This window comes from Leopardus geoffroyi, chromosome C2 (assembly GCF_018350155.1).
Source record: "Leopardus geoffroyi isolate Oge1 chromosome C2, O.geoffroyi_Oge1_pat1.0, whole genome shotgun sequence".
Classification (NCBI taxonomy): domain Eukaryota; kingdom Metazoa; phylum Chordata; class Mammalia; order Carnivora; family Felidae; genus Leopardus; species Leopardus geoffroyi.
The window spans coordinates 107,703,204-107,728,510 of NC_059333.1; the positions used below are offsets into that span (position 1 = coordinate 107,703,204).

The 25,307-nt window shown below is 37.4% G+C and overlaps 1 protein-coding gene and 1 long non-coding RNA gene across 11 annotated transcripts in view; one reads left to right on the plus strand and one right to left on the minus strand.

Annotated features, from left to right (window-relative positions):
• The window catches only part of VEPH1 (ventricular zone expressed PH domain containing 1), a 254,768-nt gene that overhangs the window by 129,035 nt on the left and 100,426 nt on the right, over positions 1-25,307 (plus strand). For 8 of the 10 annotated variants that reach the window (XR_006718588.1, XM_045503154.1, XM_045503157.1 and 5 more), the window contains 2 exons: positions 6,838-7,047; positions 7,877-8,274. Coding sequence is in view for 8 of the 10 variants with exons in the window: in XM_045503154.1 (XP_045359110.1) it covers positions 6,838-7,047; positions 7,877-8,274 (608 nt within the window). In the remaining 2 variants the exon portion in view is untranslated. Of the gene's footprint in view, positions 1-6,837; positions 7,048-7,876; positions 8,275-13,101; positions 13,239-25,307 lie in introns of those variants that run through there. The other 2 variants (XR_006718589.1, XM_045503159.1) reach the window with 2 other exon arrangements.
• LOC123611337 lies at positions 1,516-18,814 on the minus strand. The gene is made up of 3 exons (XR_006718591.1): positions 18,572-18,814; positions 8,495-8,499; positions 1,516-1,526 (listed from the first exon to the last, which is right to left on the minus strand). It is a non-coding gene; the product is annotated as an uncharacterized LOC123611337 (long non-coding RNA).

Sequence of the window (25,307 nt, forward strand, 5' to 3'; positions counted from 1 at the left end):
TTTAGAATGTTCTTGTTGAATTCTTGGTTGATTCATTCATTGTTTAGGAGCATGTTATTTAACCTCCATGTATTTGTATTATTTCCAGATTTTTTTCTTGTTGATTTCTAGTTTCATACTGTTGTTTTTTTAAAAAAAAAGGTATGCATGATTGCAATCTATTTGAATTTGTTGAGGCTTCTTTTGTGGCCTAATATGTGATCTTCTGGAGAATGTTCCCTGTGCACTTGAAAAGAATGTGTGTTCTGCTGTTTTAGGATGGAATATTCTGAATATATCAGTTAGATCCATCTGGTCCAATGTGTCATTCAAAGCCACTGTGTTCTTGTTGGTTTTCTGTTTGCATGATCTGTCCATCAGTGTAAGTGGGGTGTTAAAGTCCCCTACGATTATTGCATTACTATCAATGATTTTCTTTATGTTTGCTATTAGCTGCTTTATGTATTCAGGTTCCTCCATATTGGGTACATAAATATTTACAATTGTTATATCTTCTTGTTGGATGGTTCCCTTATTATTATATAGTGTCCTTCTTTGTCTCTTATTACAGTCTTTGTTTTAAAGTCTACTTTCTATGATATAAGTATTGCTACTCTGGCTTTCTTTCAACTTCAATTTGCATGATAAATGCTATTCAGTCCCTTCATGTTCAATCTGCATGTCTTTAGGTCTTAAGTAAGTTTCCTGTAGGCAGCATATAGATGGGTCTTGTTTATTTATCCAATCCATCACTCTATGTCTTTTGGTTGGGGCATTTAGTCCATTTATATTCAAAGTAATTATTGATATGAATGTACTTATTGCCATTTTGTTACTCGTGTTTTGGTTGTTTTTGTAGTTTTTCTCTGTCCTTTCTACTCTTCCTCTTCTCTCTTATGGTTTGCTGACTTTCTTTAGTGATACACTTTGATTCCTTGCTCCTTTTTTTGTATATTTATCCCTGGTTTTTGATTTGTGGATACTAATAAGTTTGCCTATAACATCTTATACACATAGCAGTCTATATTAAATTGATGATCATGTAAGTTTGAAATCATTTGTACTCCTCTATCCCCATGTTTTAGGTATATGATATCAAACTTTATGATCTTTTATTTTGTGAGTTGCTTCACTGATTTTTGTAGATATAATTAATTTTACTGGTTTTGTCCTTCCTACTCTTCTTACTCCTACTTATGTCTTTCCTTTCCACTCAAAGGGTCTGCTTTAACATTTCTTGTCAGGCTGGTTTAGTGGTCATGAATTCCTTTAACTTTTGTTTGTCTGGGAAACATTTTTTTAGGTTTACTTCTTTATTTTGAGAGAGAAAGAGAGCACAAGTGGGGAAGGGAAGAGAGAGTGAGAAAGAGAATCCCAAGCAGGCTCTGCACTGTCAGCATGGATCCTGATGTGGGGCTTGAACTCACAAACCATGAGATCATGACCGGAGCCAAAGTCAAGAGCTAGATGCTTAACCAACTGAGCCACCCAGGCACCCGTGTCTAGGAAACTCTTTATTTCTCTTTCTATTTTGAATGATATCTTTGCTGGATAGAGTATTCTCAATTGCAGATTTTTTTTTTCCTTTCAGCACTTTGAATGTATCATGCCATTTCCTTCCAGCCCTCAAAGTTTCTGCTGAAAAGTTAACTGACAGCCTTATAGGGTTTCCCTTGTAACTTTTCTTTCTTCTTGATGCTTTAAAAATTCTCACTTTATCACAACTCTGCTATTTTATTTACTATAAGTCTTTGTGTGGATCTCCTTGGGTTGGTTTTGTTGGGAGTTCTCTGTGGCTCCTGGCTCTGGATTTCTGTTTTTTTTCCCCCAGATTTGGGAATTTTCAGCTATTATTTCTTCAAATAAATTTTCTGCCCCCTTTTTAATCTCTTCTTCTTCTGGGATTCCTATAATGCAAATGTTACCACATTTGATGATGTTGTGGAGTTCTCCAAGCCTTTTTTTTCATTTTTTATTTTTTTCTCTCTCCTCTCAGCTTGACTACTTTCTATTACTCTGTCCTCCTTGTTGCTGATCTGTTCTTCTCATTACTATTTATTCTATCTAGTGTATTTTTATTTTCAATCATTGAGTTCTTCATCCTATTGGTTCTTTCTTATGTTTTCTATGTCTTTGTTAAAGGGTCCTCCACTCTTTTTCAAGTCCAGTGGATATCTTTATGACCATTACTTCACATTCTCTGTCTGGCATATTACTTATCTCTCTTTCATTTAGCTCTCTTGCTGTGACTTTGTCTGTTTTTTCATTAAAGACATATTGCCTTGTCTTCTCATTTTGTCTAACTCCGTGTCTCTCTCTATGTGTTAGGAAAGTTAGCTTCATTTCCTGATCTTGAAAGTAGTGGTCTTTCAAGTCCACTTGACTTGAAGAAGAAGTCCTGTAGTACCCTGCAGTACAGTGTCCCCTGTTCACCAGAACCTGTTGTTTCAGGGGTGTCTCCTATGTGTATTGCATGCACCCTACTGTTTTTGCTGAGCCTCTTTTGCCTTCAGCTCTGTCGTTTGCAGTGGCTTTCTTTGCCTGTTATGGGCAGGGTTTGGTCCCTGTGTTGTTGTTTGGTCAGTTTGGGTCTGCCTTGATCTTGAGTTGAGTCAGACCAGGAATTTGCCAGAGATGCAGTAGCATTGATCAGTAACATGCTTTCCCTGTGTTGTCCCCTGAGAAGGTTTAGTTTGTGGCTGAGGCCTGTATTCAGGCCTGATGTCTGCCCCTAGCCCACTGGGGGAATGTCTACAGGAGAATGTGTGGACAGAGCTTATGGTGTTAGCATGGTTTGTGTAGGTGTGTCATGGGAGGAGACCTTGATCTGCTTTAGGAAACTGGAGCAGAGCCAGAGGAGGCATGTCTTCAAGAGAAGGCAGGGGTGGGGCATGGTGTTAACATGTTAGATGGAAAGTGTTCCATGATGTGCTATTTCCCAAGATGTCCATGTGTGTAGGCTGGGGGTCGGGGGAGGTGGGGGATGTTGCTTGCTATCTCCTCTTTTCCTGGAGAAGTCTCCTAAAGACGTCTGGCCCTCCAGCACATGCTGAGATTAGGAAATAAACCTTCCTATATATCCCAACCATGTTTCAAACTGCTATTTCTATGCTGTATCTCTGCAGAGCTGTTTGTTGTCCTATCTCTTTAAGGGCAATAACTCAGTTTCTTCTTGCCCTCTGGCTCTCCCAGAGTGGAGCCTACTGAATTTTAAAGTTCCAGTTGTTAATCTCCTATTGTAAAAGCTCACAAAATTTGTCCCCTGTGGTTTCCAAAACAACATGTTATAGGAATTCATCTTACCTGTGTGGGTTTCCCATGCCTGAGGTGCTTGGTGTGAGGGTTTGTTTCTCTCCTCTCTTCATACCTGTGGTGCCTCTTCCTCTGTGGACAGTCCTGTGGGTCCATTATCTTCCACTATGTCTCTACCCTTTCTACCCTCTTCAATGTGGCCTCTTCTCTTCATTTAGCTGTGGAGAGTCTGTTCTGCCAGTCTTCAGGTCATTTTCTGAGTTGTTTACACTGATGTGGGTGTTATTTAGTTGTATCCTTGTGATGAGGTGAGCTTAGGATCGTCCTACCCCGCCATCTTCCCCAGAAGTCCCATTGGATCTTTGAAAATTAGCCTTGGTAATTATCATGGTTTGTAAGTTACCATCCAGTGATAGTACCATCTTTGTTTCATTTGTAATAGGAGTATAAAGTCCATCTTTTAGAATCATCTGGCTGGAACATGTCAAAACCTCCCATCTGTTATGGGTAGCCAGTATCATATGTATCATAAAGGGAAACATGTTCATGATTATTCCCTTTATTCCCATGTACTGATTCTTCAAATCTACTCATGTATATTTCAGTGAAGCATGATGTGGATAATAAATTTTGCATTCTGTATGCAAAACCAAGGAAGCCTATAAAAACTACACAAATATGTATTTAAGTTTTCTCAGCAATAGCTTATTAGACAATAAACAATATCTTGGTTACTTAAGGGATAATCTACTTGCTTTCCCAGTGGCACCATTTACATTTGTCCCTGAGCTGGATTAAAGGGTAATTATAAAAACTGTGGGCCCAAAACTATGAACCCTCCCTCAAAGCCAGTACTCCTCTATGGGCCAGCCAGAAAAGCTTCCAAACAATCTTCCTCAGTACCCACCATACATATGACCCCAGAATGGGTGGAATGTAATTGAAAAAAAATCTGTCACCATCCCTATCATGTTTGTTTTCCTTAAAAAGCAGTGCCGTTAAAAAACAAACAAAACAACAAAACAAAAACAAAAACAAAAAAAACAAATTGTATTTCCTCACCCTCACCTACATACTATGCCAGGTTTACTTTGGCTTTTAGGGGGAAATAGCCATATGTTTGAAAAAGCTATGATTGTTTTGTATGCTTGAGGCCCTTTTCATTAACCTCCAGGAAAAATGGTAAAGAGGGCCAAGTAAATATACATAGACAAACCAACAGAATCATTAAGCCATCTTGATGAATGGATTTCTAGAGATTATTAACCTTTATGTTTATTAATAACCTCACATGATAGGATTGATAGTGATTGTTAAATAGAAAGTAAAGTAGCTTTAGGATGTCTAAGGCAGATCAAGGAAAATAAACACACACTACTTTTCTGTAATCATTCAGCACCTTGGTGAGCATCAGTGAGCTATTTCTGCAGCTTATCAGTAGGCTTCCATTCTGTTTAAGGCACATATTAGTCCTTAGAAGGGTTCCAAAGTTATTCCACAAATAACCCCTGCGTTAAAGGAGGTAATTTTAATGAGTCACAGAGTATTTTCACAAATGCTGCTATAAAAAAGATAGTTGGGGGGCCCCTGGGTGGCTCAGTCGGATGGGCATCCAACTTAGGCTCAGGTCATGATCTCCCAGTACGTGAGTTCTAGCCCCACGTCGGGCTCTGTGCTGACAGCTTAGAGCCTGGAACCTGCTTCAGATTCTGTGTCTCCCCCTCTCTCTTTTCCCTTCCTCTGCCTGTGCACACTCTCGCTCTCTCTCTTAAAAATAAATAAACCTTAAAAAAAGATTAATTGGAACTATTAATATCATTCATGGAAAATGTCTTTCCTCCAACATATTAAAATTCAGAAAGAATTTTCTTATTTCATAACATAAAAGAGTCACAGTGATAGCCATAAAATTAACAAAACCATGACTTTACACAGTCCATTGAAATGTTCTTATTCTGTCAATTTCATTGCAAACAAATCAACACATAAGAGTTTTCTAAAAAACGTCTGGCAGGAATTTCATATGAAAGCCATGCTTTTGTAGAGCTGGATAAGAATATGGTAGATAACCATAAAAACTGCTTTTTATTCTCTGATTTCTTCCAAAACTCTCCTTCTAATGTAAAATTGATATAAATACCAATATTTATAAACTTCTGGCAGAAGAAGTTATAGAAGCAATTTCAAAGATCTGTGTTCATTGTTCACCTGAAAGTAATGTAACATTGTGTGTCAACTATACTCAAATAAAAAACAAAAATTTAAACAAAGAGAAGGAAGTTTATTTTTTTAATTTTAATGTTCTTATTTTATTTTTGAGAGACAGAGGGAGAGAGAGAGAGACAATGTGTGAGCATGGGAGGGGCAGAGAGAGTGGGAGACACAGAATCTGAAGCAGGCTCTAGGCTCCAAGCTGTCAGCACAGAGCCAGTGCAGGGCTCAAACTCATGAACTGTGAGATCATGACCTGAGCTGAAGTTGGACGCTTAACTGACTAAGCCACTCAGGTGCCCCAAGAGAAGGAAGTTTAACACACAGATCACTCCACTGTTGGCAACAACAAAGAGCGCTAGAGTGTAAATATCAGTGCAGGCAAAATTGAGCAAAGGGTTCAGATGACACATAGAGTGATCTGTGGTGTTAGGGCTACAGAAGGATAATTGAAAGCTGAAGAAGATCTGTATGGTTGCATGAAGAAAGCCTCCTACTCACACCACTCCCACCAGGAGGCCACGTACCTGCCAGGACATGATGGTTGTATAGTTCAAGGGCTTGCAGATGGCCACATAACAGCCATAGGCCATCATACTAAGTAGGATGACCTCAGCAGCTCCAAAGACATCTTCTCCAAAGACTTAGGTCATGTACCCCTTGAATAGGATGGTCTTTTCATAGAGTGAATCTACAATCAGTTTAGGGGTGTTTATAGAGGAATAGCCAGCATCAATAAAAAAAGAGATAGGCCAGGAAAAGGTACATGGGAGACCCCACTGATAGGCTGGCAGTGATGGTGACCATAATGAGCATATTTCCTACCACAGAAATGATGTAGGTGACAGAAACTAGAACACATATAATTTTCTTTAAGAAAAAAAAAAGGTGGGGGGCACCTGGCTGGTTCAGTCAGTGGAGCATGCAACTCTTGATCTTGGGGTTGTAAGTTCAAGCCCCACATTGGGTATAGAATTTACTTAAAAATAAAATCTTAAAAACAAACCCTATATCCATTGTAGTTACTCAATAAATATTTGTTAAATGACTAATGAAAAATGTATCAGGGGGCACCTGGTTGGTTTGGGCAGTTAAACATCCCACTCTTGGTTTCAGCTCAGGTCATAATCTCATGGTTTGTGAGTTCCAGCCCCGCATCAGGCTCAGTGCAGAGTCTGCTTGGGATCCTCTGTCTCTCTCTCTCTCTCTCTCTGCCCCTCCCCTGCACTCTCTCTCTCTCTCTCTCTCTCTCTCTCTCTCTCTCTCTCTCAAATAAACTTAAAAGATGTATTAAATAATTTTTTCTATTTTGAACAAGAATCAGTTAAATAGAGAGTAACACTGTTCTGAGGGTATATGTGACCACATCTAATGCAATGATTTTTGTTTTTTTAGGAGAAAACCCAGCAATGAAATTGAATTCCCTGAGAAGCTGGAAGAAATCAAGTTCACTGTAGCTGAAGATGAAGACCATGAAAAGCTCCAAGTTAAAATACAGGCTTTTGAAGACAAAATAAATGCTGAGAGCAATACTCCTAGCTCTATAAGAAGATATAGTTTGGGCCAATTTTCTAAGGAAGAAAGAAAAGACATTAGATTTAACAGGTATAAATTTTGCTTGGCTGTTTTTTTTTTTTAAAGTATGCACTTTGTGTTTGCTGTTAGTTTTGTTATCGCATTATCACGGGGTGTTTTTTTAAGTATCTTTTACCTATAGCACCCAAAGTCCTATCTTTTCATGAATGAAATGGCATTCACAGTGCTTCTGTTATCCAAAGGAGCTTGCTATAAATACAGGGTCTCCTGGGTGGCTCAGTCAGTTGAGCAGCCAACCCAATTTCAGCTCAGGTCATGATCCCAGGGTCCTGGGCTTGATCCAGCATCAGGCATCAGGCTCCATGCTGAGTGTGGAGTGGGCTTGGGAGTCATTCTCTCTCTCTCTCTCTCTCTCTCTCTCTGCCCCTCTACCCCACTCATGTGCTTTCTCAAAAAAAAAAAAAAAAAAAAAAAAAAAAAAGGAGAAAACAAATGGAAAACAAACCTGTGGCTTATTTTTTAAAAATACTTTTTAAACATAAATATGTTATATTGAGAATGACTATCAGAAGCTTCTCTTGTTTTCTGATGAAAAAGCAGACTCCGAAGTAGAAAAAAAGAATACAAGTGTATAAGTCCACCATTTTCCAGTTAGTTTTGCCATGAAATTGATTTTTAAATCTTTGTTTTTGGAGGTGGCATAGATCTTCAAAGATTTGGCTTATTACATAACTTGTTGCTGGTCTATGTGTTTTATCAAATCTGTTTGTAGCACCAATTTATGGTCTCCCATTCTAGAGGAAGTAAATTTCCCCCACTGTTATTATCCTTTCTTTTGCTTCTCAGTGGATGCGAGCTCAACTTCTTTGCCTGTCTTCGCTTTTTGTTTATATTGCAGGTCAAAGAGTTTGGCTTTGCACACTGTGCTAACAAAGAGCATGAGTTCAGATGATGGGGAAATTGTAGAGAGTGGAGATATGCCAGCTAGGATCATTCCTTCAGAAACAGATCCACTTAGCCAAGGAAACGACAAGTTGCCCTTTAAGGCAAACTCTGACAGATCACAGCTGAGAAATTCTTCAGTTTCACACCCAAGCATTATACATACAGAATCAGAGAATTTGCCAGAAACAGTTAAAGAAAACTGCCAGGAAGAAACTCCAGAAACAACTGCAAGTCCTGTAGAATGCCAAGATAAGCTCTACTTGCACTTAAAGGAAAATTTCAGTAAAGTAAAGGCATACGCTGTGGAAATCGGAAAGAAGATTCCAATCCCTGATCAGTGTACCATTGAAGGTAAGTTCTTTGAACACCCTAAACTTGAGAAATTTCAAATATCACTGGGGAAGAAACAAAAAGGCTCAAATCACAAAAATTGCCATACCCTGGATTTTTTGTAAAATAGATCATTTGAAAACACGCTTAGGTTATTTTAATTGCTTTTTTCCCCCCAATAAGGTCAATCATCTTTTTGATTCCTATTTGAATCTACTTAGGTACACCTAAGCTCACCGACTCTGACTTTTTCAAACCTGAAATATATTGTTCCTGATTCCCTGTCCCTAGTGTTTAGGAAAATTCTGGAAGGGGTCTGTGTTTCCCAAAGCAGACTCTCGGGTAGAGGTGCAGCCAGAGACATTTCTTTCATCCACATAATAATGCAAGGAAGCCATGTACAGCATTGAGCCCCAGGACATTTTTCTCCCATTCATTCAATAGCACTTATGAAGCAATTACCGTGTGCAAGGCACTGTACTAAAAATTCAGCTTTGTGTGAGATTCAGCTATGACCCAAACAGACACAGTCCCTGGCTTCTTGGAAATTATAGAAAGGAAAAAGTGAAATCATTGTCAGGAGATGATGTATGTCAGGAACCAGTAAGAGTGTGAGCTAGTCAGAAAACGGAGAACAAAGTAAAAGATGTCAGGAACTGAGGCATCCCTTGGGTGCACAATTTAAGGAGGTGCGAAAAAAGCTCAGCAAAATTTTAAGTAAACAAAGGATTAGTATGTCTTCCTAAGTCATATTGGAGCAGAGGCAAAAGGAATATGAAGTAATATTGATCATGTTTCCGCTTACAATTTTGATATTTTGTTCATTACGAACTTTTTGTGTTAATTTTGATTTCTCAAAATATTACTTATTTTGACTACTAAATTTTCTGGTGCTTCTTAAATTTTGTGCCCTGGTACTGAAAAAGATGATAGGTTTGAGGCACAAGTGCTAAAATGGAAGAGTGCCCAGGGCAAGCTCATCCTTCTGGCAGTGGGTTGAACAGGTTTGGCTATTTTGAAGTCACTATCAGGCTAATTAGATTTTTCCTGCGGTTCTTCTCACTTAACAGCCATGCTATTCCTTTCAGATTAAGATGAAGGTTCTGGACTACTTGTTGGGCATGACAGCTTTTCACAGGCGATGCCCACGTAGAATAAGCTAGGCAGCACATCTTTCAGAAAGAAACACAGCTGAAGAATAATGAATCCAATTCATATTCACCACCCACTGTCATCCCCCTCAGGGGATGGTACTAGGAAGGTCCCATTTTCCATATTCTACTTTCTATCCCTGCTCCCACTCCAAATCAGAGGAAAGAATGTATTCTCATGCTAACAAAGGGAAAGGAATGTATTCTAATGCTCACAAGGACTTGGTAATGACAAATCTTGTCTGTGTGTCTGTAGAATCTGACATTTTCAGAAGTGTTTATAATAATTTATTGATTAGGAGTCTTACAACTTTTTTAAAGAGTGACAATAAAAGTGGTATTGCTCATATTCAATATAAGTTTTGGATAATTAAGTATAGCAGGACTTGAGAATAGGTAAAGTCAATAAAACTCAATTAACACAAACTTTTTATGATTTCCCATTTCACTAATATTCTATGTATTTAATGCACAGGTTGGAGAACTTAATAGAAATGAGGTTACATGAATTTCCCAGCTTAAAAAAGGAAACCTGTAGCAAATATAAAGTTAGCCACATTTCCACCTGCCAGAATAGTTTTGTTTTTCAAGTTTAGGTTAAAGCATTGAAGCTGTGCTTTAGAGTGAGTTTTAATCTTGTGAAAATGTAAGGCAGTCTCGCAGTTACTTCAAGCGTCCAGTTATCAAAAACCCATGTTATTTCTTATTGCCTTGAATTATTTGAGGACTTTGAGAGTTAACTAAGTGGCTTGGGGGTTTTTTCCAAAATATTGAAGGAATCCATCATCTTTACTAAAAACAAACAAGAATCAAAAGGTATTTTCTTTTGATGTTTCCTGCCAGGAATGACCTAGAACTGAGTATGTCTATTTTTTTTTAAGTTGACATTTTGGAATTTGTTCACATTTTTGTAACTTCCTGGAAGTTCCTGGAAAATTCCTTGCACAGAGATATGTGTGAGGGATTGAAGATTTATATGACTCACTGTAAATACATCCACTGAGAAAGGACTCGTACTGACTGCAGGGGACATGTTGTTACTATTCCAGGGATTGTGTAAACCATTCAGAAGAAAGCCAGCAGTCATCTGGCTGACACAGTTTTGCTTGCTGTCGTGAGATCACTCAGCTCAGCAATATCACATTTCTTTTCTTAGAAATTTATTAAAGAAAGATTTAGGGTTAGAAACTGTGTTATGTTTAATGTGTTGTGGGTGTAAAAGAGGCATATTTGGTCTTTCTTGCTGAATAATGCAAGGCAATCAAGAAGCAAAGGGAAGAAGCATAAAAACCACTTCTACAACAGGGAGAGTTAAAAAGATAAATAACCAGCAGGAAACAAGAACAACAACAACAAAGTGTTAAGAATAATTTCAGACAGATGTCATAATGTCTATAGTATAAGAAAATCATAAAACAAACTTTAAAGAAGTTCTTTTGGTATTGTTTTGTATCATATGAAAAAAAAAAACAACTGATATCTGATTTCCTTACTCTGACCTGCAAAAACATCACTTTCATGTGGTTCAATCTAATACTTCAATAATAAACTGTGTTGAAAGAACAGGAACCTCACTAGTCACAGCACAACAGAATCCAGTATTAGGTGAGTCAAGGTCAGAGATACCATTCTTATCCATAGCCCACCATCTTATTATTGCATGATATTAATCACAGTGGGGACAGGCAATGGAGTATAAATAGAGCAGCACAAATCTATCATCATGTCTGGAAAAATTGTCAAACCCCAGGTCTTATTGAGGTTGGGTCAGCAGTGTCATTTTGGATATGAAAGAGCCTGTTATTCCCAAGTCAGTAATTCTCTCCTTGGTCTTATAGGCCTCTAGTGCGGGTGCAGGTTAGCCAACCATGGAAAGTTATATATTCATATCCAGAGTGATGGTCTGACATCACTGACTGATTGTATTTATATACAAGACTGAAGGAATTTAGTTCATTAGCCAAAGGGTATTTTAAATATCTGAATCACTGGAATTCCTTTATGTGAACAAAAATAATTAGAGGTTAAAAGAATCCAGAAATGCATGATATTGAAATAAATCCTTGAAAATCTGGCCCATCACTGGTGTTCTATAAAGGATGATATAAAAGCTTACAAGAACCCATCAACGCTGCTTTGGTTTGCTTTGAAGTATTTCCTGATGGGGTGAAAATACATCCCATCTGTAAAGCATATCAGCAAGCCTGACTTGCAGAAAGCTAATTTTAAAGCTAGTAATGTCTTCCTTTCTCTAATAGACCGACATGAGTTGATTTTTCAACTTGAACAGATATAAGAATACAAAAAAATAAAAGTTTATTATAAAATCAAGAAGCAGCTGTTATTTCATAATTAATTACAAATAAAGATTTCTTATTGAAAGTTTGCATATAGTCAACTCCAACCTCATGTTGGCATGACCAAGGAGGCAAAGCCAACCCAGCCCTTACCTCTTTGTCCTCGGTTGGTCTAGCCTGAGGGACGATGATAAAACCCATTCATTTAGTGGTTCTGGAGGAGGTTTCCTTCTTTTTTAAAATACATTGGTAATTGTGGGATTAGGATCATTTATCCCTGAGGAGAGTTGTAAGATTTGGAGACAGAGGAAAATCCTAAAACTTTTCTACACAATTTCAGAGGGAGAAACAGCAAATAAGAAAATATTGCAAATTCCTTGGTGTCTTATTCATTGATATGGTCCACTTGGCCCCTGTTTGAAGGACAGTTTTCCCTAACAGTTTTCCTTGGTAGGGAAAACTTTTCTAGAGAATTTTTCTTGGTGCTTTAGACTTTATCTTAGATTACCTCTCTGCCAATTCCCATTTTTCCAGAGTGAACTTTAGTCAAAAGAAGATAGATATAATGGTGGCCAGATTCTCCTCTTAACCTTCTCCTGTCACTCCTGTCCTGGTTCCAGTCATCCTCAATGTCCCATGAGAAACATTTAAATAATATGGCTAGAGGAAGACCTTACAAATCCTTTTGAAAAGATCCCCTCCAAACTCTTCTTTTGAGTTAACATCAGATTACTGTCCTTGTTCATCCCCAGTAGAGTAGCTGCAACACCCTGGCAGGCAACCACATCACTGGTAAAGATGTTACGCACTTAAATATACAACTTACTTGTTTGCAAAGTTCCACTAGAGAACATCACATAACTTTATTTCTCGTTATTTATTTATTTTTTCAACGTTTATTTATTTTGGGGACAGAGAGAGACAGAGCATGAACGGGGGAGGGGCAGAGAGAGAGGGAGACACAGAATCGGAAACAGGCTCCAGGCTCTGAGCCATCAGCCCAGAGCCTGACGCGGGGCTCGAACTCATGGACCGTGAGATCGTGACCTGGCTGAAGTCGGACGCTTAACCGACTGCGCCACCCAGGCGCCCCTCGTTAGTTATATTTTCAAAAGCTACTTCTAAAAAGGAGGAGGAGGAGAAGAAGGACAAGTTTTATTTTCTTTGAACATTCAAATAGATAAGGAAAAATGCCCTGGGGCACCTGGGTGGCTCAGTGGCTTAAGCTTCCGACTTCAGCTCAGGTCATCATATCACAGTTGATGAGTTCAAGCCCCACCTCGAGCTTTGGAGCCTGCTTCAGATTCTGTGTCTCCGTCTCTCTCTCTGCACTTCCCCGCTCACGCTGTCTGTCTGTCTGTCTGTCTCTCTCTCTCTCAAAAAAAACAAATAAACATTAGAAAAAAGAAAGAAAAATGCCTTAACCATGCTTTTGAACAAAAGGGTGTGCTGCTTATGTGCATATTGGTTTACCTGATATATATCTATGAATGAGAAGTATCTTCATCCAACTAGGAAACAGTACAAAGGAAAATTGGTAAGTATATGTACACTCAGGCCATTTTGTATGGAAATCCAGGAGGAGTGATTATCTGCCTGTGTATCAAATGACTCGTCCAAACCCTTGAAATGGTCAGTTCCCCTAATATAGTGCCCACCTTGGATATGTCTCTAATAGGTTTAAAAAGACCTTGCTAATAAATAAACAGAAGTAAAAGTAAATACATAATAGAGCAAAAATGCACAGGAGTGCATTTTGATATATCTCACCCAAAGGCAGCCACATTAAAAGAAGGAGGAAGGGAAGAAAGTGAAAGAGGAGGTGTCTTAGGTACAGAAGTAGTTGTTGTGAGAGATATAATATTCTCAGCTATATTCTTCTAAATGTATTACTTTTAAGATAGAAAGATACGGCATTATACTCTTATATCTGTAGTTAGTATTTCTTAATCTTTTTTTAGGGAAGCTCATACTCGGAGATTATTAGTAGTAATCCCTTGTTGTCTGGGTGGTTGTCTTTACTCCAAAGCATACAGTGCTGTACAAAAAGGTCCTGAGCCACTGACTGTCAACAGCACAGGAGTACATTCCAATCCAGCTTGCCAGAAACCAAATTTCAGGAAGTGAATGTTATCTTTCCGTTTGCTTCCATTATGAAACTGGCAGTATATGCCCTGTAGGGAAACAAAATGGTCCCTGGATATCATCAAATCTCACTTAAAAACTGAGCAAATCCATATTTCTGAGCTCTGTTGATGATGAAGAGCTGACAGCCAAAGAAACTGAAAAGAGTTTTGATATAATATAGGAAAAGGCAAAAAAAAATTAATTTCCTCTTGTTTGATCCACAACAACCATCAAACTTCAGATGATGGAGGATTTTAAAATGTTTTTCCAAAAACGCAGGCAATTACATAATTGGCAATCAGGAGTCCAGGTATTGATAATTTGGAAGGTATTTATTTGTGTCGCAGTCTATATTCATAGAGTTGTGTGTTTACAAACAGCAGATAAGTCTCTAAAGCAGAATCTCATGTCATCTGTTGGCAGATCCATTTGGAGTAAGAGAAAAAGAACTATGTAAATGACATCAAATTCCTATGTTTCCTCTGCTCACATTTTTGCCCTGTCCATATTAGAGATCAGTAAGAAATAATAAAATGAATTTTTTTCTTTTTTAAAAAAAAGTTTCAATGGACTTTTAAAAATAAATTGCTTTATGGGAACATCATTTTTCATGTGCAATATTCACATCAATTACCCAATAGCCATTAAAATATTATGCCACCATTAAAATAAGCCACAAATGTGGGAAGCATACCATTTCAGAAACTCAGAGTATGATTCTGTTTCTCATACCAAACATCCTCATTTCTAATAGCCTTTTCATATCAGCTTCTGTCATTTAGTAATATGCATTTATGCTTCCTTTATATCTTTTTTGTGGTTTGGTAGCTCATTTTTTTTGCATAAGTAATATTCCAACGTTTGGATGTATTTACCATTGTAGAATCATAGAGAATAGCTTCGCTGCTCTAAAAATCCTCTCTGCTCTATTCATCCTGATTCTTCATTTTTCATTAATTCTACAAATATTTCTGAGTGCCTACTCACACCAGCATCCTTCTAGGAACTTTAGAAATGTCAGTGAACAAAAACAGGCAAATATCCTTGGCTTCAAAGTGATAAATAAATAAAGTAGGGTGTTGGAAAGTGTTAAGTACTACAGTCAAAGAAAATATAGAGCTGGCTAAGGAGAACAAGGACAGAAAAGGATTTACATATATGTATATGGAGAGGGAGGCACTTCTAGAAAGACACACATAAAACTATCACCACTACTTCTTTCTGAAGAATCAAATTGGGGATAGAGGTAGAGAAGAAGTGGAGGGTAAAGGCAAAACTTGCACATTTTTAAAGTACACATTTCTGCAAGGTTTGGAATTTTGTAATTCCAAAAGCCCTGTATATTACAGGGTCATGGATTTTTAACCTGTACTGGTTAAAACTGTCAGGGGCCCCTCGAAAGGGTCCCAACCCCCCTCTTTCCTTGTTTCTTTGCCCTGCAAACAGAGCAACTGTGATATAGCTGATGTTATACAGGGACCTTCCTGATTGATATTTAAACCAAGAATTCCACAGCTTAAGGAAACTTGAAAAGCACTCAGCTGGATCATTTTTAAGGTCCTTTAAAAGAATCTTGTGTGCTCTAAATTAATTAATTCTAAGTGTCTTATGTCAGAGCTAGAAAAATGTAAATGTTTGTTATTTGGCCAAGTTTTTCATCGGCCTCAAGTTTATTGCTAATTTTATATCTCCAGTGTAAACCTAAAAAAAAAACAAAAACAAAAACTTCTCTTTCATGTTAATTTCCCGTCCTTTTTTTTCCAGACATCTGTATCCATCAACTTACAATAGTTTATTGGGAGAAAATAGACCAGATTGTTCAATACTTTTGAAGCTTGTCACACTGTCTACCTGAATTTATTGATATCTATCAAATAGCAAATGACCAGCCATGATAAGCAAATCAATGCATTGTGCCTCTATTGACTGGTCTATTTTTTTTTTTTTTTACCTTTTTCTATTTTAATTCCAATATACTTAACATACAGTGTTATATTCATTTCAGATGTACAATATGCTGATTCAGCAGTTCCATACATCATCCAGTGCTCATCACAAATGCACTCCTTAATCCCCATCACCTATTTCACCCATCTCCCCACCCCCTCCCTTCATGTAACCATCAGTTTGTTCTCTACAGTTAAAGAATCTGTTTCTTAGTTTGTCTCTATTTTTTTCTCATTTGCTTTGTTTTTTAAATTCCACATATGAGTGAAATAATATGGTATTTGTCTTTCTCTGACTGACTTAATTTGCTTAGCAATATACACATATGTGTATATATGTATGTATGTATATATACCACTTGATCCATTCATCAATTGATGGACACTTGGGCTGCTTCCATAATTTAGCTATTGTAAATAATGCTGCTATAGTCATAGGGATGCATTTATCCCTTTGAATCAGGGCTTTCGTATTGTGGGTGTAAATACACAGTGGGGCCATTGCTGAATCATAGGGTAGTTCTGTTTTTAACACTTTGAGGAAACTCCATCTGTTTTCCAGAGTGGTTGCACCACTTTGCATTCCCACCAACAGTGCACAAGTGTTCCTTTTTCTCCACATCCTTGCCAACACTTGTTGTTTCCCGTGTTTTTGATTTTAGCCATTCTGACAGTGTGAGGTGATATCTCCTTATAGTTTTGATTTGCATTTCCCTGGTGATGAGGGATGTTGAGCATCTTTTCATGTGTCTGTGTGACATCTGGATGTCTTTTTTGGATAAATGTCTATTCATGTCTTCTGTCCATTTTTTAATTGGATTATTTGTTTTTGGGGTGTTGACGTGTAAGTTCTTTATATATATGTTCAATATGGAGCCTTTATAAGATAAGTCATTTGCAAATATCTTCTTTTATTCAGTAGTTGCCTTTTAGTTTTGTTGATTGTTTCCTTGGCTGTGCAGAGGCTTTTTATTTTGATGTAGTCCCAAAAGTTTATTTTTGCTTTTGTTTCCCTTGCCTTAGGAGACATATCTAGAAAAATGTTGCTACAGCCAATGTCAGAGACATTATTGCCTGTGTTCTCTTCTAGGATCTTTATGGCTTCAGATCTCACATTTAGGTCTTTAATACACTTTGAATTTATTTTTGTGTATGGTGTAAGAAAGTGGTTCAGTTTCATTCTTTTGTAGGTAGCTGACCAGTTTTCCCAACACCATTTGTTGAAGAGGCTGTCTTTTTCTCATTGGATATTCTTTTCTACTTAGTGAAAGATTAATTGATCGTATAATTGTGGGGTTATTTCTGGGCTTTTATTTTGTCCTATGACCTATGTATCTATTTTTGTGCCAGTACCATACTGTTTTGAGTGCTACAGCTTTGTAATATAACTTGAAATCTGGAAATGTGAGGCTTCGAGTTTTGCTTTTCTTTCTCAAAATTGCTTTGGTTATTCACGGTCTTTTGTGGTTCCATACCAATTTTAGGATTGTTTGTTCTGGTTCTGTGAAACATGCTGTTGGTATTTTGAGAGGAATTGCGTTAAATGTGTAGATTGTTTGGGGGAGTATAGACATTCTAATGATATTTGTTCTTCCAATTCATGAGTATGGAATGTCTTTCCATTTGTGTCATCTTCAATTACTTTCATCAAGTAATTTCAGAATACAGGTCTTTCACCTCTTTGGTTAGATTTATTCCCAGGTATCTTACTGTTTTTGGTGCAACTGTAAATGGAATTGTTTTCTTAATTTCTTTCTGTTGCTGCATTATTAGTGTATAGAAATGCAACAGATTTCTGCACATTGATTTTGTATCCTACAACTTCACTGAATTCATTTATCAGTTCTAGCAGTTTTTGGTGGAATATTTTGTGTTTTCTATATATAGTATCATGTCATCTGCAAATAGTGAATGTTTTACTTCTTTCTTACCAATGTGGATGACTTTTATTTCTTTTTGTTGTCCGATTGTCTAGGACTTCTAGTACTATGTTGAATAAAAATGGTGAGAGAGGACATCCTTATCTTATTCCTGGTCTTGGGAGAAAAGCTCTCAGTTTCCCCCCATTGAGTATGATGTTTGCTGTGGGTTTTTCACATGTGGCCTTTATTATGTTGAGGCCTACTGTGTGGAGGAATTTTACCATGAATGGATGTTGTACTTAGTCAAATGCTTTTTTTTTCTGCATCTATTGAAATGATCATATGGCTTTTATTCATTCTCTTACTGATGTGACATATCATGTTGACTGATTTGCAAATATTGAGCCACCCTTGCATACCAGGAATAAATCCCACATGATCATGGTGAGTGATTTTTTTAAATTTACTTTAATGTTTATATATTTTTGAGAAAGTGTGCAAACAGGGGAGGGGCAGAGATAATGGAAGACACGGAATCCAAAGCAGGTCCAGGCTCTGAGCTGTCAGCACAGAGCCCAACACAGGTCTTAAACCCATGAGCCATGAGATCATGACCTGAGCTGAAGTCCGGCACTTAACTGACTAAGCTACCCAGGTGCCCCTGGTGAATGATGTTTTTTAATGTAATGTTGGATTTGGTTTGCTAGTATTTTGCTGAGAATTTTTGCATCTCTGTTCATGAGAGATATTTGCCTGAAGTTCTCTTTTTGTTGTTGTGTCCTTATCTGGTTTTGGAATCAGGGTAATAATGACCTCCTGGAATGAATTTGGAAAATTTCCTTCTTCTATTTTTTGGAATAGTTTGAAAAGAATAGGTATGAACTCGTCTTTAAATGTTTGGTAGAATTCATCTGTGATGCCATTTGGTTCTGGACTTTTGTTTGTTAGGAGTTTGTTGATTACTGATACAATCTCCTTGCTGGTAATCAGTCTGTTAAAATTTTCTATTTCTTCCTGCTTTAATTTTGGTAGGTTGTATGTTTCTAAGAATTTATCCATTTCTTCTAGGTTGTCTAATTTTGTAGGCATATAGTTTCTCATGATATTCTCTTCAATTTGTATTTCTGAGGTGTTGGTTGTTATTTCTCCTTCATTTGTGATTTTTATTTGAGTCCTTTCTCTCCCTCTCTCTTTGATAAGTCTAGCTAAAAGTTTATGAATTCAGTTGATCTTTTCAAAGAACCAGCTCCTGGTTTCATTGATCTATTATTTTTTTTTTAGTTTTTAAGCATTTATTTCTACTCTAATATTTATTATTTCCTTCCTTATACTGGTTTGGGGGTTTGTTTGTTCTTCTTTATCTAGCTCCTTTAGGGGTATGAGTAGCTTGTTCATTTGAGTTTTTCTTACTTCTTGAGGTAGGCCTGTATTGCCACAAACTTCCCTCTTAGAACAGCTTTTGCTTTTGCAAAGATTTTAGACCATTGTGTTTTTATTTTCATTTGTCTCCATATTTTTAAAATGTTCTTGTTGAATTCTTGGTTGATTCATTCATTGTTTAGGAGCATGTTATTTAACCTCCATGTATTTGTATTATTTCCAGATTTTTTTCTTGTTGATTTCTAGTTTCATACTGTTATTTTCAGAAAAGAGGTATGTATGATTTCAATCTATTTGAATTTGTTGAGGCTTCTTTTGTGGCCTAATATGTGATCTTCTGGAGAATGTCCCCTGTGCACTTGAAAAGAATGTGTGTTCTGCTGCTTTAGGATGGAATATTCTGAATATATCAGTTAGATCCATCTGGTCCAATGTGTCATTCAAAGCCACTGTTTCCTTGTTGGTTTCCTGTTAGTTTGATCTGTCCATCAATGTAAGTGGGGTGTTAAAGTCACCTGCTATTATTGTATTACAATTGGTGATTTCCTTTATGTTTGTTATTAATTGCTGTATGTATTTGGGTGCTTTAATGTTGGGGACATAAATATTTACAATTGTTATATCTTCTTGTTGGACTATTCCCTATGATTATATAGTGTGCTTCTTTATCTCTTGTTACAGCCTTTGTTTTAAAGCCTAGTTTTGTCTGATATAAACATTGCTACTCCAGCTTTGTTTTCACTTCCATTTGCATGATGAGTATTTCTTTATCCCCTCACTTTCAATCTGCAAGTATCTTTCAGTTTGAAATTAGTCTCTTGTAGGCAGGAGATAGATAGGTCTTGCTTTTTTATCCACTCTGTCACCCTATGTCTTTTAGTTGGACAAGTCCTCAAGTCCTAGCCCTTCCTACCCTCTTTGATGTGGCCTCTTCTCTGCATTTAGTTGTGGAGTTTGTTTGGGTCCTTTTCTGGGTTGTTTGCTCTGGTTCAAGTTTTATATAGTTGAATCTGTGGGATGAGTGAGTTTAGGGTCCTTCTACTCTGCCATCTTCCCCAGAAATCCCCTGGGTTGTCTATTTTTATTGAAATTCTTTGGTTTACCTTATTTAAAGGAAACCAATCTTATTTCAAATCATATATGAAGGAACCCATGAAAATATAAACCTATGAAAAAAAGATCCCTATTTTTATTGAAATTCTTTGGTTTACCTTATTTAAAGGAAACCAATCTTATTTCAAATCGTATATGAAGGAACATATGAAAATATAAATTAGAGGAGGTGATTCATTTAATGTTGGAGGAAAAAAGAGAAATAAAATAAATCTAGTAGTTATTTCTTAAAAATGTATCCCTGTAAATTTTCACAATTCCTAAATGTGGTTTGCAAATTTACTTCTGAGCATGCTGGTGACCATAGTAAGAAAGGAAATAAAATCGGTGAAAAATCTAGAGTGTCCATAAATAAAGTATTGTAATTTCTCAGAGGAAAAAAAAAAAGAAAGAAAGGTATTTATTTAGTTAGTTAATGATTCAGTATTCACTGAAGCTAGTTTATCAAAAAAGGTGTTTATATTACGCAATAAACATTTAACCACTAAACATGAAAATAGAGCACTGATTCTCAACTACAGGCAATTTTATCCCCAGCTTTGGGACTTTTGGTAATGTCTAGAGACATTTTTGGTTGTCATGACTGGGGAAGTGGAGGCAGGTGTTACTGTCATCTAGCAGGTGGGTAGAGACCAGGGATGCTGCTAAACGTTCGAAAATGGACAAAACAGCCCCCTGCCAAAACAAAGAATTATCCTGCCAAAATATCAGTGGTGGTTAAGACCCCCTGCAACAGACCTTGCTTCTCAAAGTGTGATCCATGGACCGGCAACATTGACATTACCTAGGTACTTTTTAGAAATTCAGATTCTCAGGCCCATCCTAGACCTACTGAATCAGCATTTATAAGATCCCTCAAGTTATTGAGGGATCAATATCAGTAATTAATATCAGTATTAATAAGTATTATTAATATCAGTATTAATCAGTAATATCAGTATTAATAAGATCCCTCAAGTTATTCATATGCACATTAAAGTTTAAGAAGCACTTCTACTGTAGGAATGAGAAATTCCAGTGAATCCCAGTAGTAGAGAAAGTGATTTTCTTCCTCACAGTGAATTTGTGATGTAGTTAACTGACTCTTCATTTAATAATCACCTCTTAATTGAGGAGATGACTATTCTTCTCAAGGACACTCAAGGTTACAAAGCTTTGTCATCTGGACTATTCATTAAATTTGTGGTTCCATCTCCCTCTCTCTCTGCCCCTCCCCCGTTCATGCTCTGTCTCTCTCTGTCCCAAAAATAAATAAAGGTTGAAAAAAAAAATTAAAAAAAAAAGGGGCGCCTGGGTGGCGCAGTCGGTTAAGCGTCCGACTTCAGCCAGGTCACGATCTCACGGACCGTGAGTTCGAGCCCCGCGTCGGGCTCTGGGCTGATGGCTCAGAGCCTGGAGCCTGTTTCCGATTCTGTGTCTCCCTCTCTCTCTGCCCCTCCCCCGTTCATGCTCTGTCTCTCTCTGTCCCAAAAATAAATAAAGGTTGAAAAAAAAAAATTAAAATTTGTGGTTCCAGTCATCCTTTGATTCTTCTCACGGGTTATAGGGTTAAGAAAGAATGAATAGGGTTGCAAACCAGGAAACTCTACTCCATGGTACATGTTTGAATTTGTAGTGTGTTTGGCTCTGACTCCTTATGAATGTGGAATTTAGATCCTGATGGAGGTAGTTTTAATAGCTTCAAAATATCTTGGGTATCAAATATGCCTTCAATGATGATTAGTCAAGTTGTATAAATGAATTAGAAACATATGGATTATGTTCCCCTTAAAATATGCAGAGAATTAAAATTAAGCAAAAGTGTGCTGGAGGCAATGTATGCTTTCTTAAACCCAAAACATAGAAAAGTGGATTGAGACAGTGTATGTGCACTCACCTATCATTGATATTTACAGATTAATCCAGCTGGCCTTCATTCTTTTTAAGTATGTAATTATACATTGGACCATCTCCTCTCTGCTGAATCTAACCTGATTTTTTTATAACTTCTTTTAAAAAGAACCATAAAAATATTGAAATAAAATCCATCTTTTCCAGTAAATGTAGATAGGACATTCCTATACCCCTAGCATGTCTTTCTACTGAATTTTTATTTTTCAGTCACACCAGTTACACCCGGATGTTTTTTGTTTTGTTTATTTGATTTTTTTTAACAAATCCTTTGAACTCTTAGAAACAATTGAATCTATAGTAAAAAAAAAAAAAAAAACAAGGCAAATCTTTATATTCTTAAAACACTGAAATTGTACAATCTCTCCATAATTCCAATATCAAATGTGCATTGAACACTTAAGATGTTTGTTAATGTTTTCATAAATTTGATCATGTTTAACTTTGCATTTCCTGAGCTATTGTGTGTTTTCAATTTATATACAAAGCAAGAAGAGTTATTCTGTCTTCATAAAGCAATTCAATAACATCATTTAAAGGGTTTATTTGAATATTTAAAGCACTAGAATACAAAGAAATTTCCAAAGCAAAGGTTAAAACAATAGCATATTGCCCTTGGTTTGTTGAAGTGTTATCTGTGAATACCTTTAATGCAAATTATAGTGCCCTAATGTGTAAGAGAACCCATCTAAGTTCACCTTAGAAACTGGGTTTGCAAACCCTTAAAGCTTAAGAAATTTCCAAACGCTTTTAGTCAAGCACTATTATTGTTAACTTTTGAACTCATGCACATTTTAGGGAAATGTAAGCCATGTGTTTCAAATTTATTTTCACTTTATCCATCAAGATATGGTTTAGTAAACTCTTTTGATCCTTATGAGGTGTTTTACTGATAAAAATATCATCAAGAAAGGATCTTTGCTGGTATTAAGAAGAAACTGTACCCAAATTGCTGTAATGATGACCCCAGTGACTTTTGGGGAAAAAAAAAAATTTTTCTGGTTTTGGTCACACTCCTTACTGTTAAAGAAACAAACAAATCCACATATCTTAACATGGAATCATGGAATCAACTAGTTGTGGGCAGAGTCTGTACAGGGAGAATGTGGGTAGGCTACTTTGTTCATTCATGTTAGGCAGGGTTGGTCTTGGAACTACCCCTGTAATAAAGTAATGATGGGAGTTAAATCAATTAAAAGATCTGAGAAGAATTCCCCTTCTCTTTTTCAATCCGAAGTCTATACTACCACCTTCTTGGACAGGAGACTCAAATAATTGCTATTAGCAATGCATTTCTTTGCATTCTCACCATTTGTCCCTTTCCTCTAAACAGAATTGGCTCACATTCTCCAGACAGATGAGGGTTTGGAGACACAAAGACTTAAAAGGGAGAGTGTGGGGGTGAGGTGTCCTGAGTGAATGGGCCAGTATCATGAGAGCAGTTGGAGCCCTTAGCTACCTTTGCATCTGTCACTCAGTGCAGGGCCCAGTGCTTGACAATAGCAGCTCTGGAGGAAAAGCAGGGTGACATCTTCGGTGGGGAGCTGACCAAAACAGAGAAATCCATGCAACAATGAGTCCCACCACAGGCAGCCTTTGCAGCCATTGTAGGCCTTCTCATGTCACAAATCACTGCCTTTATCAGACAAATGAGCTTCCCAAAATACTTGTTTGTGTCCTGGAGTCTTTCACTACCCCTGCATGAAGTTCCCAACTAAGCAAGCAGAAGCCCAGGGCACCAGACATAGTCTTCTCAGCCCCTGGGGGCCTCAGCCAGGCCCAACATGAGACAGGAGTAGCACTTGGAACCCAAAGAGATTCCCTGGGCCCTAGAGTAGGACTCAGGGTTCCTTGTTTTAAGGTTTCCAATAACTTGGCTTTTAGGGCTCTGGCTTTTAGATTACCCAGTTATCTAATACCCTGTACACTTACATACCTTGTGAGATACCTGCTGAGGATGTCAGGCAGGGTTTGACCTCTCAGACACAGAGAGAGAGAGTGGGACACTCTAACCACAGAAACTAAAATGAGAAGTGGTCGGAGGCGCCTGGGTGGCTCAGTTGGTTAAGCGTTCAACTTCAGCTCAGGTCATAATCTCACGGTTCATGAATTCAAGCCCCGCATCTGGCTCTGTGCTGACAGCTCAGAGCCTGGACCCTGCTTCAGATTCTATGTTACCTGTTTCTCTGTCCCTCCCCTGCTCATGCTCTGTCTCTCTGTCTCAAAAATAAATAAACATTAAATTTTTTTTTTAAATGAGAAGCAGTCAGCACCATGAGTCTGAGTCTATATCCCTTTGACATCCTTGCAGACTCTGGACCTTCTCTATCCCCAGTGTCCAGCATAGTGCAGAACAGGTGTTCAACACACACAACTGAATGAAGGAATGAACAAATGAACCAACAAATGGAGAGCAAGATGCAGGCCTGACCTAGGAGACAGTGTGTATATCATTTATGTGCAACTGAATCCCAATCTCTTTGTCAAGTGGACTTTAACATTGCATGCAACTTTTCATTTATGGTTAGGTTGATACCCTTTATTTAATTAGGAAAAGAAAAACTAACTGTCTTATGCAACTCAAAAACTTGAAAGCACACAGACTTTTACAAATAAAGAAATTATATCTCAAACTCAGCATTTAAAAAGAGGCAAAATGGTTAGTCATTTGCTGGGAATATGTGTGTGGTATTTTTTAAAACACTTGATATACTGAAGAAAATACTGAATTAGTGGAAAGTGATGACCGTTGGTTCTTTTAATAAAGGAGCTTCCTTATAGTCATTTATAAACTCAGAGGAGTGGAGCATCTGTATGGCTCAGTCAGGAAGTGTCCAACTCTTGATTTCAGTTCAGGTCATGATCTCACAAGTGTGAGATGCAGCCCCATGTTGAGCTCTATGCTGGGTGTGGCACCTGCTTGAGATTCTCTCTCTCCCTCTCCCTCTACACCTCCCTCACTTGTTTATATGGGCTCTCTCTCTCTCTCCCCTCTCTCCAAAAATAAAATAAAATAAAATAAAATTAAATTAAATTAAATTAAATTAAATTAAATTAAATTAAAATCAGAGGAGACATTCAAAGTAAGGCAATTAGATGGGATGGTTGGGAGCATGGGCTTTGGCAGCTAGAGTAGAAACCAGAAGTCTCTCTTCTACAATAATGGCCAATATATTGCATATCTGAGAATTAAGTGAGATGAGTATCCAAAAATTATTATTCATAAAGCTTTTAGCACTTTTACCTGAAATTCAGTCAGTTTTCACATTGCAGTCTCCAGCTATCATG